A 13,116-nucleotide genomic window follows, 5' to 3' on the forward strand; every position below is an offset into this window, starting at 1 on the left:
CCAACCTATACAAATAGAAGTGTAGACCACGTATGAAATGGCTGAAGCTCCACTTCTATTATTAAATAGACAATGTCCCAAATTACTTTTTTTCAAAGGGTCTCAATAGCAGCAGCCAGTGATAGCAACGCGAATACTCCGGAGAGAATGGGACCAAAACTCACAATGAGCCCCGTGGGCTGTGACAGCAAAGAGAAAAAGAGAACACGAAAATCCCCTCCCACCCGCGGGCCCCTTTTGTGCTGTTCTGCCAGCGCAGCAGCCCTCGCGCTATATAGCCCCGCGCGCCCGGCCGGCCCCAGCTCCAGCCTCAGCCATGGGGAAGGTGAGCCCCGCGCCCCGGCCGGGAGGGGCTCCGGCGGCCGCCGCCCAGGCCTCTGAGCCCTCTTGCCCTCGCCTTGCAGATCACCCTCTACGAGGACCGCGGCTTCCAAGGCCGCCTGTACGAGTGCAGCAGCGACCACTCCAACCTGCAGCCCCACCTCAGCCGCTGCAACTCGGTGCGCGTGGACAGCGGCTGCTGGATGCTGTATGAGCGGCCCAGCTACCAGGGCCACCAGTACCTCGTGAGGCGCGGCGACTACCCCGACTACCAGCAGTGGATGGGCCTCAGCGACTCGGTCCGCTCCTGCCGCCTCATCCCGCACGTGAGTCCAGCTCCCTGGCAGGACAGGGCCCTATGGACACAGAATGAATGGATAGTTCCCAGCAAAAGGTCAACATTTGGAGTGGTGGCCATTCAGAGAGTTTGGACAAAAGATGACCTGCAGCCGATCTGTTCATAGTAGCTCACCCCTAGCAAATGCAGAGTGTTACCCATGTACCAGTTAGTCGACAAATATTTACTGAGAATGCTGGCCAGATAGAAAATATAGGTCCTGTCCTGGAATCATCTATAATGGAGTTACAGAAAAATCATTAACATCTAGTAGAATAATTACGGGCTAGAATATGTGGCAGTTACTAAACAGACAGGTTGAAATGGAAATTTTTACAAGGGTTAATTTTTTTGACTCCCCACTTACAAATCTGGGTTGTTGCCACCTACATACAAATAAAAACACTTTCTCTCAATAGAGAGCAACATGGAGAGATTTTACACACAGGCCACATATATTTCACGTATGTGATTTAAAACACTAAGGCTTCTGAAAAGTTAGTCATTAGCCTTACTGATTTTTCTTTTCCATTTTTCCTCATTCTATTCATAAATTATTAAATCAGAATCAAGTACTGTCTGAGAGACATAAGATGTTTGACTTTTCTTTCCACAGAAGCAGAACTATCCAAGTTTTTAGTGATTTTTCCAAGGTCATTCATTTCATAAAGTGACTTTACTGTTCAAACGCACATGCTTGAAGAATTAAAAATATTCCTGCAAAATGGCAAAAATAGTAATCTGCTGTTAAAGGTTTGGGTTCCTCTGTGGTATGGTGTACCACATGCTTAGTAGTTTGTCCTGGGAAATAACTTGAATACATTAAAAAGTGAGAGTTCCTTGTTAATTCTTCAGTCACAGTCACACTTCATGACCTTTAAAAGGTAATGAACCTCCACCTTTGAAAGTGGGGAGTATATAAATCTTCAGAATTAATTTTTACTGTGTATTTCAAAGTGGCTTGAGCTGGTCCTCCCCAAACTGGAGAGCATGAATGTGCTGGAATCATGTCATAGTTTGCTCTTGTTCTCTTTCCATCTCTGTGTGGGCCAGGATGTCTCTCACAGGATCAGACTGTACGAGAGGGAAGATTACAGAGGCCAGATGACAGAGCTCACTGAGGACTGCTCCTCTCTTCAGGACCGCTTCCACTTCAATGAGATTTACTCCCTCCATGTGCTGGAGGGCTCCTGGGTCCTCTACGAACTGCCCAACTACCGGGGGCAGCAGTACCTACTGAGGCCAGGGGACTACAGGCGGTACCATGACTGGGGGGCTGTGGATGCCCGAGTGGGCTCGTTGAGGAGAGTCATGGATTTCTATTGAAATAAGATCTTCATCATTTCTCAAGCTGGAAACTAATAAAATATTTTGTTTGTTCCTGGCAGGGGTATGCTTGTGTTTTCCCTTTGTCCTACTTCAGTTGTATTATTTTATTTATATACACACAGACACATGCACACACGATGCAAGGGGATACAAAGGTGTGTCACCCATAGACAACAAAGACAATTCTCACAATAAAAATACACCCTCATATGAAGCAGAGCTTTACAGTTGCCAAACAGTTCATAATCCATTATGTCATTTGATTCTCTGGCCTTTAAACATGTGGCTGCTTCAAACAAGATTATTAAAAATCTGTTCAGATTCAGTTTTCTCTGAGGAGTAAGGATCTGAAAGCTGAGGTTCAGATTGTGAGACCCACTTTTTAAGTCAGGGACTTGGAAGCTGAGTGCCCTTATGGGTTTCAGAAGATTTTTGAGTCCCCTAAATTGTGTGCAGAAGTTGAGTTCACAAATCCTGGGCACGCGGCTTTGATGCTGAGGTGGTCATGTGACACTCCCTGCTCACTGAAACGTAAGTCAAAGAATGCTGATGGGGAAAGGGAAGAGATGGTTCTGGAAAAACTGCCTTCTTAATGAAAGGTAGTAGCTACCACTAGTGCCACTAGACCCTCTTATTTCAGACATTTAATAAGCAAGAGGTGACAAGTATCAGGGAAATGCCATGATTCCAGGCATGTCAGCCCTGCTGTGGTCAAGCCCCTGAACCTATATATAAGGAATTTTTTTACAGGAATTGTCTTGCATGATATGGAAACCAAGAAGTCCCATGATCTGAGAACCAGGAAAGCTGGTGGTATAATTCAGCCTGAGTCCTAAGGTCTGCAGGAGTGCCAGCGTTTGGGGGCAGGAGAAGATGTATGTTACAGCTCAAACGGAGTGAGCTAATTCATCCTTTCGCCACCTTTTTGTTCAATTCAGGCCCCCAACACCACATGAGGCCCTCATCAGGTTGGACGATGCATTGGTAAGAGTCATCTTCTTTACTCTATCTGCTCACTCAAATTCTCATTCTCCCCAGAAACATCCTCACAGACACACCCAGAAATAATGTTTGACCAGCTATCTGGGCATCCCTTAGCCCAGTCAAGTAAAGACATAAAATTAACCATCACAATTCCAGCAACATTTTGCCTTCAGACTTCTTGTAAAGGAAGAAAAATAAACCCATAATTGTCTGTGCCACAGTAATTGAGTGTTCTGCTCTTTGCAGTGTGGCACATATTGCTAGCTGGTACAGAATATATGTGACTTCTTCTGAGGTGACTGTCTAGAACTTTATTCAAGAAAATTCCTCATGGAAAATGCCGGAGAAGAAGGAGAAGGAGGAGGAGAAATGAAGGGGGGTGGGGCAGAGGGAGGGAGAGCGCAAAGAAAGCCACTATAGAACAATGAGTCTTATGACGTTTAACACATTTTAAGCCTGGAAATCTTCTAACCTAGATAATAACTCATTTCATGTAAGGTAAACTAAGATCCAGTTCTAAAGTCAAACTGTTAAAAATAGAAGTGGCATTAGAATCCAGAACTCACAGCTCAGAAATCACTGATTTTCCATTGTGGAATCAGAAAGATTTTTGTCAAAGGAATGACAGCACTAATTTACAGACTCTTACATTAAGGTCATTGCAAATAACCAGCCAGGAGATGAATTAGACAGACGGGATAATCCTAAACTGCATTCCCTTTCTGTAGATACACACATACCACACACACACACACACACACACACACACACACACACACACAGGTATGTACTTTTATGCATAACCTTATACATATACTATATAGGTGTGTGGGCGTGAGTACACTATATGCATAAGGCTACAGGGAAGTAGGACACAATGTTCATTTACACTGTTTCTTCTTGTTCTGTCCGACTGTGCTCTCATTGCTAGAATTTTAGAGAGGGAGATGGTGACTCCATATGTGCTCAAAGATGGATCTGATAAAGTCATTTTCATAATAAAAAATCTTTAATATTTCCCTACTGTCCAAAGGGACAATCCTTCAAGAACTTGGCCCCAGCCCATCCACTTCGTCTCCTTTTCCCTGACCCCAGTCATCCTTGACTCCTGTCTCACCTGAGTCCTCCAAGCACACCAAGCATTTTCATTCACATCTTTCTGCCTTGGCTCAATCTTTTCCTGACCTGTGTTACTTTCCCCACCTTCTCCCTGGTGAGCAGCTCATCCTCCAGAACTTGACCAAGATTCATCCTCATCCTCAGCAAAACTGGATCTGAATTAGTTAGGATCTGAATCAGAAGAATGTAGCAGAAACTTCATACCAAATGGACAAGCAATATGGAATTCTATTAGTTCACATAAGTTTTAGGATTGTACGGCACTCAGGGATGGTTGATTCAGCAGCTCAACAATATTATCAGGGTCCCAAGTTTTTGTCTGTCTCTCACCATTTATCATCTGCATCACCCTGAAGCTGGTATCCTTGGTAACCATAGGAGAGCTGCCACCTGCAACTGGCGCAATATCCACGGGAGGCTGGGTGAAGGAAAGCACCCAACAATCTTTACCTATAGCACAACTGTGCCCAGGGCACAATTGCCAGGATTAAAGAGGACCTTGAAATATCATCAGGTTTTGAGTGTTAGCTTTGGTGATGTAGGGTAATCAGGATGGAATAAATAAAGGAAAAAAGAGTGAAGAATCCAACAAGGGGGAAGTACTAACAAAAAAATTCTTAAGATTTTTATTCTTTTTTTCTCATTGTAAAACAAGAGGACTGTAAGTAAGTTAAACTCTGTTTTAAATGCTGTTTAATTACCTTTTAATCCTTAGGATTCTTCCCATTTCAATGTTTTCTTACAACCACTGTTGAATTATTGAAATCAAGAAGTTAATGTTGCTGATTCTTTTTTTTCCTTGTTGCTCATGGAAGATGATTCAATTGTGGTAAAATATACACAACAAAATTATCATTATAACCATTTTTAAATATACAATTCAGTGATATAAAGCACATTCAGAATGTTGTCAATCATCAGCTCTATTCATTGCCAAACTTTTTCATCATCACCCCAAACTGACACTCTGTACCCATTAAACAATAACACCCCATTCCTACCTTCTCCCTGCTCATGTTAACCACCATTCTACTTTTTGTCTCCATGAATCTGGCTATTCTAGGTACCTCCAATAAATGGAACCACACAATATTTATCCTGTGTCTGGCTCATTTCACATGTCATAATGTTTTCAAAGTTTGTCCACACTGTGGCATTTATCAGAATTTCATTCCTTTTTAAGGCTGAATAATATTCCATTCTATGCATATACCACATTTTGTTTATCCATTCATCCCTCAGTGGGCATTTGGGTTGCTTCCACCTTTCAGCTACTATAAATAATGCTGCTATGACCATTGGTGTACAAATACCTGTTTAAGTCCCCACTTTCAATTCTTTTGGTCCTATGCATAGAAGTTGAATTGCTAAATCATATAGTAATTAGATATTTAATTTTTTGAGGTACTACCATACAGTCTTCCACAGTGACTGCAGCATTTTACATTCCCACTAGCCATGTACAAGGTTTCCAATTTCTCTATATCCTCATTAACACTTGTTATTTTCTGTTTTTTTTATAATAACAGAACAACCATCCTAATGAGTATGAAGTAGTATCTCATTGTAATTTTGATTTCATTTCCTTAATAATTTATGATGTTGAGCATCTTTTCATGTGCTTATTGGTCATTTGTATATCTTCTTGGGAGAAATGTCTATTCAAGTCTTTTTTTAAAATTGGTTTTCTTTTTTTTGTTTTGGTTGTTGCTGAGTTGCGCAAGTTCTTTATATAGTTAGGATCACACATCTTAACAGGTATATGATTTGCAAGCATTTTCTCACAGTCCATGGCCTTTTTACTCAATTGATAGTTTCCTCTGGTGGACCAGTTTGTCCAACTTCATTCTTTTGCATATGAATATCCCATTTTCCTAGTACCATTTGTTGAAAAGAGTATCCTTTCTCCATAGTATGGTCTTGGTAACCTTGTCAAAAATTTGTTAGAAAAGACTGTCCTTTCTCCATTGAATGGTTTTGGCAGCCTTGTCAAAAATCATATGACCATATATGTGAGGGTGTATTTCTGGGTTCTCTCTTCTCTCCCATTGGTGTATATGTCTCTCTTTATGCCAGTATCACACTTTCTTGATTACTATAGCTTTGCATTGAGTTTGAAAACAGGACCTGAGAGTTCTCCAACTTCATTCTTTTTCAAGATTGTTTTGAGTGTTTGGGGTCCCTTGAGATTCTATATGAATTTTAGGATGAGTTTTTCTATTCCTGCATAAAGAACATCATTGGGATTTTGAAAGGGATTGCATTGAATAAATAGATCCCTTTGGGTGGTATTGATATCTGAGCAATTTTAAGTCTTTTAAATCTATGAACACATGTATTCCATTTTCTTTCCTTCAGCAATGTTTGTAGTTTTTAGTGTATAATATACTTATTTGAAAAAAATTAACATATGGTGAGCATTTTCCATATCCTTAAATAAATTCTTTGAGAACATTATTTTTGCCAGCTGCATAGTATCTTGTTAGACAAATGTTCTATGACTTACCTAATTAATGCCCTATTTTGGACATTTCATTTTGTGTCTAATTTTTTATATTATAAAGAATGGTCTGATAAAGTACCACTGCTCATAATGTTTGCATGTACCTTTATTTCCTTTGGATGAATTCTTGAAATGAAGGTATTTGATCAAAGAACTAAAAATTAAGACTTTTTTTGGGGGGATTGGATGTCTATTTTTAATATGGTGAAAAAAATATGTAACATGAAATTTACCTTCTTAACCATTTTGAACCACATAGTACAGTAGTGTTAATTATATGCCTGCTGCTGTGCAGCAGATCTCTAGAACTTTCTCATCTTACAGAATTGAAAGGAAGTTTTTAAATATATACCAACAGTGCTTTTAAATAGAGGACCATGGTTTTAAATTTTTTCTCCTTTCTATGACTTTAGAGCTTCCAAGTTTTCTATAAAAGTTAGAATTTTTTTAAAGTATATAAATAAAACTTACTAAATTTGTGGGTCAAATTAAATCAAATTAAATTTGTCCAGGGAAAACAGTTTTTTAGCGTTAGACTTAGGAAGCAAGAACCCAAACTAAGGAATGAAACAAAGTGGATCAAGGTTGTATCCAGTTGAGGACCAGCTTCTTCTATAACAATACTTTCAAACAAGGTTGATTTTGCTGCCCCAGGGTACATTTGGCAATGTTTGAGGACATTTTGGGTTGTCACAACTGGGAGAGTAACATTGCTGGTATCTAGTTGATTGAAACCAGGGGTGCTGATAAACATCCTTAAAGAGGGTGCACAGGAAAACCTCTACAACAGAATTTTTTGACCCAAAATGCCAAAATAGGGTGAGGCTAAGGAACTCCACTCTTAATAGAGGGGAGTACCAGGAGCTGCTGAGGGCAGAGGGGGTGGTCTTGGCAGGAGGAAGGAAGACTCCAGCTTCTGGAACCAGAGTCTTAACTAGAGAGCAACCAGAGCTTGCCCAGGGCTGGGAAAGGTAGAGAAGGCAGAGGCTTTGCAAGATTGTAGGACTTAAATTGGTCAGGTTTACATGTTAACTTGCATTTGTCAGCAGCCAAAACTAGTTAAATTTAGCACTTAGTTTGCAAAAGTATTAGTTAAATAAAAAGTTACAGTGTGACAACCATCAGTGAGTCACCTCATGAATTTCAAAGCTGAGGGTTTCCTTGCCTGAGTGCTGTCAGCCCCGAGGCAGGGGAGCCTCCAGGGAGCAGGGCTGAGCCCCGGTGCCCAAACAGGGCATCCTCCGGTGTTGGTAATGTCTGCTGCACCCACTTATCAGCAGGGAAGATCACAGACTCTCTTAGAGGACAGTCCCATCCAATTTGCCGTTGCCTTTCCGAAAGGCACGTACATCCCCACGTTTCACATTCTCATACCAAGAAAATGCTCAAACTAAACGTCTCACGCTATAGCCCATTCTGACCTCAGACTGGGTCACTACCCAGCCTTGTTACTCATTTTGAAATTTGAGATCATTTTGAAATTTAAAAAGGTAATTGAAATAGTTAATTACAATTATTGACTCAGTTACACGCCTTTGCTCAGTTGCAATTTCCTAAACAGGCTTCATTTAAAAGGCCCCAGAGGCACCAAGTGCCATTTTATCGTGGGTCATCAGTTCGAAAGCTCTGGAAGTCTAACAGAAAACATACAATAAGCCCCCACCTCACCGCTGCTGTAATTATACAGAAAGAGAGAGGAAACCCCTCCCACCCGCGGGCCCCTTTTGTGCTGTACTGCCAGCGCAGCAGCCCTCGCGCTATATAGCCCCGCGCGCCCGGCCGGCCCCAGCTCCAGCCTCAGCCATGGGGAAGGTGAGCCCCGCGCCCCGGCCGGGAGGGGCTCCGGCGGCCGCCGCCCAGGCCTCTGAGCCCTCTTGCCCTCGCCTTGCAGATCACCCTCTACGAGGACCGCGGCTTCCAGGGCCGCCTGTACGAGTGCAGCAGCGACCACTCCAACCTGCAGCCCCACCTCAGCCGCTGCAACTCGGTGCGCGTGGACAGCGGCTGCTGGATGCTGTATGAGCGGCCCAGCTACCAGGGCCACCAGTACCTCGTGAGGCGCGGCGACTACCCCGACTACCAGCAGTGGATGGGCCTCAGCGACTCGGTCCGCTCCTGCCGCCTCATCCCGCACGTGAGTCCAGCTCGCTGGTTCTCCGGGCGCTGAGTCACATCAGTGCTCCAGATGCAGTATTTATTTATGCTGTAGGGTGGTAGCCTTCTTTGCTGGCTCCCACTGTGTCCTTTTTTCCTTTATTAATATTTCTAAGGTTTCCTTCCACTGAGAAAATATGTAATGCAATGCTTTTCACTGGACCGTTTATTTTATTTTGCTGAAATTAAACTCACTTCTACAGGGAAAAAGTAGTGCATGGCATTATTCACAATGACTATGGCACAGGTGATGACCAAGCCACAGGTTAACTCCTTACCTAGGCTAGTTACTGGGGCTATTTCTCACTTTGTTCATCTGCAAAATGGGCTAATAAAAATAGCTAACTCATAGGGTTGCAATGAAGATGAAAGGGGGTACCTAGCACATGGCAGGCCACCCCCTCCCCCAAAATATAAACTATTATTATGAACATGAAGGGTCTCTCCAGTCCTGCTTTTTGATTAGGCAATATAAGTAACCAGCAGTATGGCTGATTCCAAAACTCCTGCAAAGCCCGTTGTTACCCAGCTAAACCCCAGCAGCCTGGAGTGCCATGGTTAGGAATTCTCTGATAGGACTCTGACAGAGTCCTGTGGAAATGTACCACTTTTGTGAAGTTTGAAAGCCCCTCTGAGGGCTTAATGCCTTGAGAGGACTCACACTGGCATTAGGAGCCTGAAAATCTTGGCTTCTACTTCCCAGTCCTGGCTTTTCTAACTGCAGACGGCCAGCTCTAGTCATTAGTTTCTCTTAAAGGAAGAAAAGGCCCATCACGGCTGCTCCACATGTCAGGCTGCTGTGAAGACCAGATTAGATCATGTAAAGGTGAGGCCTTTACAAACCATGGCAGATACCTCTTCAGGCATTTCTACTAATTGCTTATGAGAACTTTTCCTAAAGAGGATTTAATGGTGGAAGAAGGAAGACATTGAGATAATGGGTACCTGTGGGGAAGGAATAAGCAAGTAAAAAAGAACAAAGTGTCTGAGGAAAGACAGGATTTGCTCAGGACAAACAGCCTCACTTGCCATTTCTGTAAAGGTTTTATAATCTATTGCTCTGTAAAGGTTTTATAATCTTCATGATCTTGAGCTTCTATTTTTATTAGTCACCTAACAGTGTTTCGCAGGACCATATGCTAGAGCTAGGAATGGAACCTGATCTTCAGGACGGCTCTTGCTTGTCATGATTTTAGAGCAGCAAGACTTAAAGCAGAAAGGGAGGGATTAGGGGTTACCTGTGCTGGACTTGTCCTGAATTGCCACCAAGCTGTGACTTCACATGGGAGAAAAACAATTTGACTTCCTCCCCACTAGCTTCTTCTACTGTTGAGAATCAAAATAATGCCTTTGGCCAGGGATGTATTTGTCTTTTTATTTTAATATCTAATTATTTTTATGTCATCCAAAGATCATCTCAGTCTACCAAAGCCTAAGAAGGAGAGAGCAAAACATATATATATAAACTGTTATTTAAGAATGGTAGTAAATGATACTACACGTGTATGGTTCGTGTAGGTTGTGGCCCTAGAAAACTCCAGAGAATACCACTGCGTATCTTAACTAATCTATGTGAATGGCACCCTCGTCAGCTTTGCATTGTACAGTCGACCCAACTATATACAGTGGTCCTGGTGCTGGCTGTCTCTTTCTTTTGTTTGGGCACCTTTGATATAGATAAATTAAAAAATGCCCATTCCCTGTGGGAAAGTGAGATTTTCTTGCTAAAGCCTTTTCCTCATCTGCTGATTGCTGAATCCACAGACCAGCTCCCACAGAATCAGGATCTACGAGAGAGAGGACTACAGAGGCCAGATGGTGGAGATCACAGAGGACTGCTCCTCGCTCCACGACCGCTTCCACTTCAGTGAGATCCGCTCCTTCCACGTGCTGGAGGGCTGCTGGGTCCTGTATGAGCTGCCCAACTACCGGGGGCGGCAGTACCTGCTGAGGCCGGGGGACTACAGGCGGTACCACGACTGGGGGGCCATGGATGCCCGAATGGGCTCTCTGAGAAGAGCCATGGATTTCTATTGAAAAGTTTTTACTATACCCTCTTTTCCATCTGGAAGCTAATAAAATATTTCCTGTGTGTTTCATGCACCATGGTGTCCCCTTGTCCTTTGAGACTCCTTGGAAGGGCTCAGCAAAAGTAAAACTGAGAATAATGCAGATTTTCTCACAGGCATCAGTGGAAGGGGTGGTCTGGGTGGCAGTTCAGAGGACAGCCTCTGGAGCCAGAATGCCTGGGTCCAAATCCACTTACCAGCCCTAGGTGATGGGGCAAGTTACTTAGCACTTCTGTGCCTCAGTTTCCTAATTTGTAAACATCAAGGTAGTACCACTCTTTATCTCTTAAGGTTGGGATGTGGATTAAATGAGATAGTATTTTTAATTCTCTTACAATGGTGCCAGGAATGAAGTAAATGCTGTATAATAAATATTTATGACAAACTTAGTATTGAATATTTGGAACTTATAAATTAGTTTCTTTCAAAGTATCAATTACCTGCATCAGGAGCACCTGGGACTGTTGTCAAAATGCAGATTCCTGGGTCCCCCCCACACCCCCAAGAGACTGTTATACAGACAAAATTTGAGAAGCACAGTTCTAAAACTAGTTTTTTGTACTATGGAACTACATCCAAAAAGACTGAGCATCTCCATTTTAGACACTGTGCTCTGTGCTGGGGAAACAGGGATGAGCAGTCTCATGGGGGAACAGAACATCCGATGGTAGTTTTAAGGTAATTATCCCAGCGGCAGAGTAGAGGTCTATGGCAGGCAGTGGGAACACTGAGGAAGGAGCCCTAGGGGCTTGTCAGAGTTCTGAGATGCTCCCAGTGCAACTCCACCCATCACTGCAAAGGATTTTGAGTGTTCCCAGTACCACCCTGAGAACCATGAGCAAGTATTAAAGACAAGGCTCCAGAATTCTCCTGTTAAGTTTTCTAACAGAGTACTAGGAACAAGAGTTGAAACGAAATCATCACACTGATGTGACAGAGCGACTGGAACTCTAGGACCAGAGTTAAGACTGCTTGGGTTTGAATTTCAACCGTATCTTGTATTAGCCAGACAAGGGTTCTAGGTCAGCTTTCCCTAGACACAGATCATGAACCAGGGATTGGGGAGGAAGTGACTTATTGGGGAAGTGCTCCCAGGAGGGAAGGTGAAGGAATAAGAAAACAAGAGACAGGAGAGCAACCAGCTCAGGCTGCTCCCTTGGAGAGCCCTGGCACATGCATCAGACCTCTGAGCCTCTCTTGCCTAGAGGATCTGGGGGCTGGTATTCCCAAACAGCCCGCTGTGCCATTGGTCATCGGGAAAGGGGGACACAAGCCTCCCAGAGCCTTTGGACTCTCTTTACTGGCTGGTGAGGGGTAGTCTTCAGAAGGTCGCAGTGCAAGCTGTAGCAGCAAAGCCTGCAGAAGCCAGGTGGGGTGAGCACCCTAAGCTGGAAAGAGGATCTGAGGGGCCCTGGGCAGGGCACACCTTGTCTGTATAGTAGGAAATACTATTACATCCTATTATATTATATATATATAATGTAATGTATATAATATATTATTATATCCTAAAATAGGATGTATTATTATAGTAGGATATAGAGATAATGAAAAAATCTCCTTCATAAGGTGTGAGGTTAAAATGATAGAATGCCCCATAAACTCAGAACAATGCCTTACACATAGTGCTCACCAAGTGTCTACAATTATCATTATTATTATTACATTCTGTGGATTGGGAGAAATGTGTATAAAGATAGTGGAAATGTTGTGAACCAATCTTGTTCCATAGGGAAGAAACCATGGCACATGTGAGGGAGGAATGAGCATTCAAGTTGGCTGAAGTAATAGTGACTCAGAAGGGAGAAATAAGAGACACACAGATGCCCAGACCTCGTGCATCTGAAATCTCCAGGGAGGTCCCTGTGCATCTGTGTGGTTAACACCCCTGGCAAGGGAGATGATGTGGAGTGTTTGGGAAACACTAGGTGAAACCCTTTCTTCCCAAAGTATAGCTTGCAAACCAGCAGCATAGGAAGGCCTTGGGAACTTTCTAGAAATGCAAAATCTCAGGCCTCCCCCGCAATCCTGCTGGATCAGAATCTGCATTCTAACAAGATCCCCAGATGATTCTTCAGTACACATAGTTGAGGAGCACCAGACTAAAGAGTGCCAGTGTCTCCTAAACTCAGTCCAGTGCAGTGCAGATCACTAACTCTTGTTTGGCTGTACATTAGAGTCACCCAGGGAACTTTAAAAAATGCTAATGCCTATGCTGTATTCCCAGAGGTTCTGATTAATTACATAAATTTCAAATAATTTCTCTCTGTTGATTTAAAATGTATCAGCTTACAATGCCA

The 13,116-nt window shown here is 43.0% G+C and overlaps 2 protein-coding genes across 2 annotated transcripts; both read left to right on the top strand.

The window, feature by feature from the left end:
* The first annotated feature begins 305 nt into the window (after positions 1-305).
* LOC108389652 (gamma-crystallin D) lies at positions 306-2,043 on the top strand. Its single transcript, XM_036995006.2, has 3 exons — positions 306-325; positions 405-647; positions 1,712-2,043. The coding sequence occupies exons 1-3, from the start codon at positions 317-319 to the stop codon at positions 1,982-1,984; spliced, it is 525 nt and encodes a 174-aa protein (XP_036850901.1). The 5' UTR covers positions 306-316; the 3' UTR covers positions 1,985-2,043.
* A 6,267-nt stretch (positions 2,044-8,310) lies between these two features.
* Positions 8,311-10,850, top strand: LOC108407383 (gamma-crystallin F). The gene is made up of 3 exons (XM_036995007.1): positions 8,311-8,405; positions 8,485-8,727; positions 10,512-10,850. The coding sequence occupies exons 1-3, from the start codon at positions 8,397-8,399 to the stop codon at positions 10,782-10,784; spliced, it is 525 nt and encodes a 174-aa protein (XP_036850902.1). The 5' UTR covers positions 8,311-8,396; the 3' UTR covers positions 10,785-10,850.
* Positions 10,851-13,116: the final 2,266 nt, after the last annotated feature.

The sequence above is a fragment of the Manis javanica genome, chromosome 12 (genome assembly GCF_040802235.1).
Source record: "Manis javanica isolate MJ-LG chromosome 12, MJ_LKY, whole genome shotgun sequence".
Classification (NCBI taxonomy): domain Eukaryota; kingdom Metazoa; phylum Chordata; class Mammalia; order Pholidota; family Manidae; genus Manis; species Manis javanica.

What these genes read in the sequence shown, in the direction of transcription:
- LOC108389652 (XM_036995006.2), top strand. An exon ending in CCTGCCGCCTCATCCCGCAC is followed by an intron (nt 648 to 1,711) that starts GTGAGTCCAGCT and finishes TGTGTGGGCCAG; the next exon opens with GATGTCTCTCACAGGATCAG.
- LOC108407383 (XM_036995007.1), top strand. An exon ending in CCTGCCGCCTCATCCCGCAC is followed by an intron (nt 8,728 to 10,511) that starts GTGAGTCCAGCT and finishes CTGAATCCACAG; the next exon opens with ACCAGCTCCCACAGAATCAG.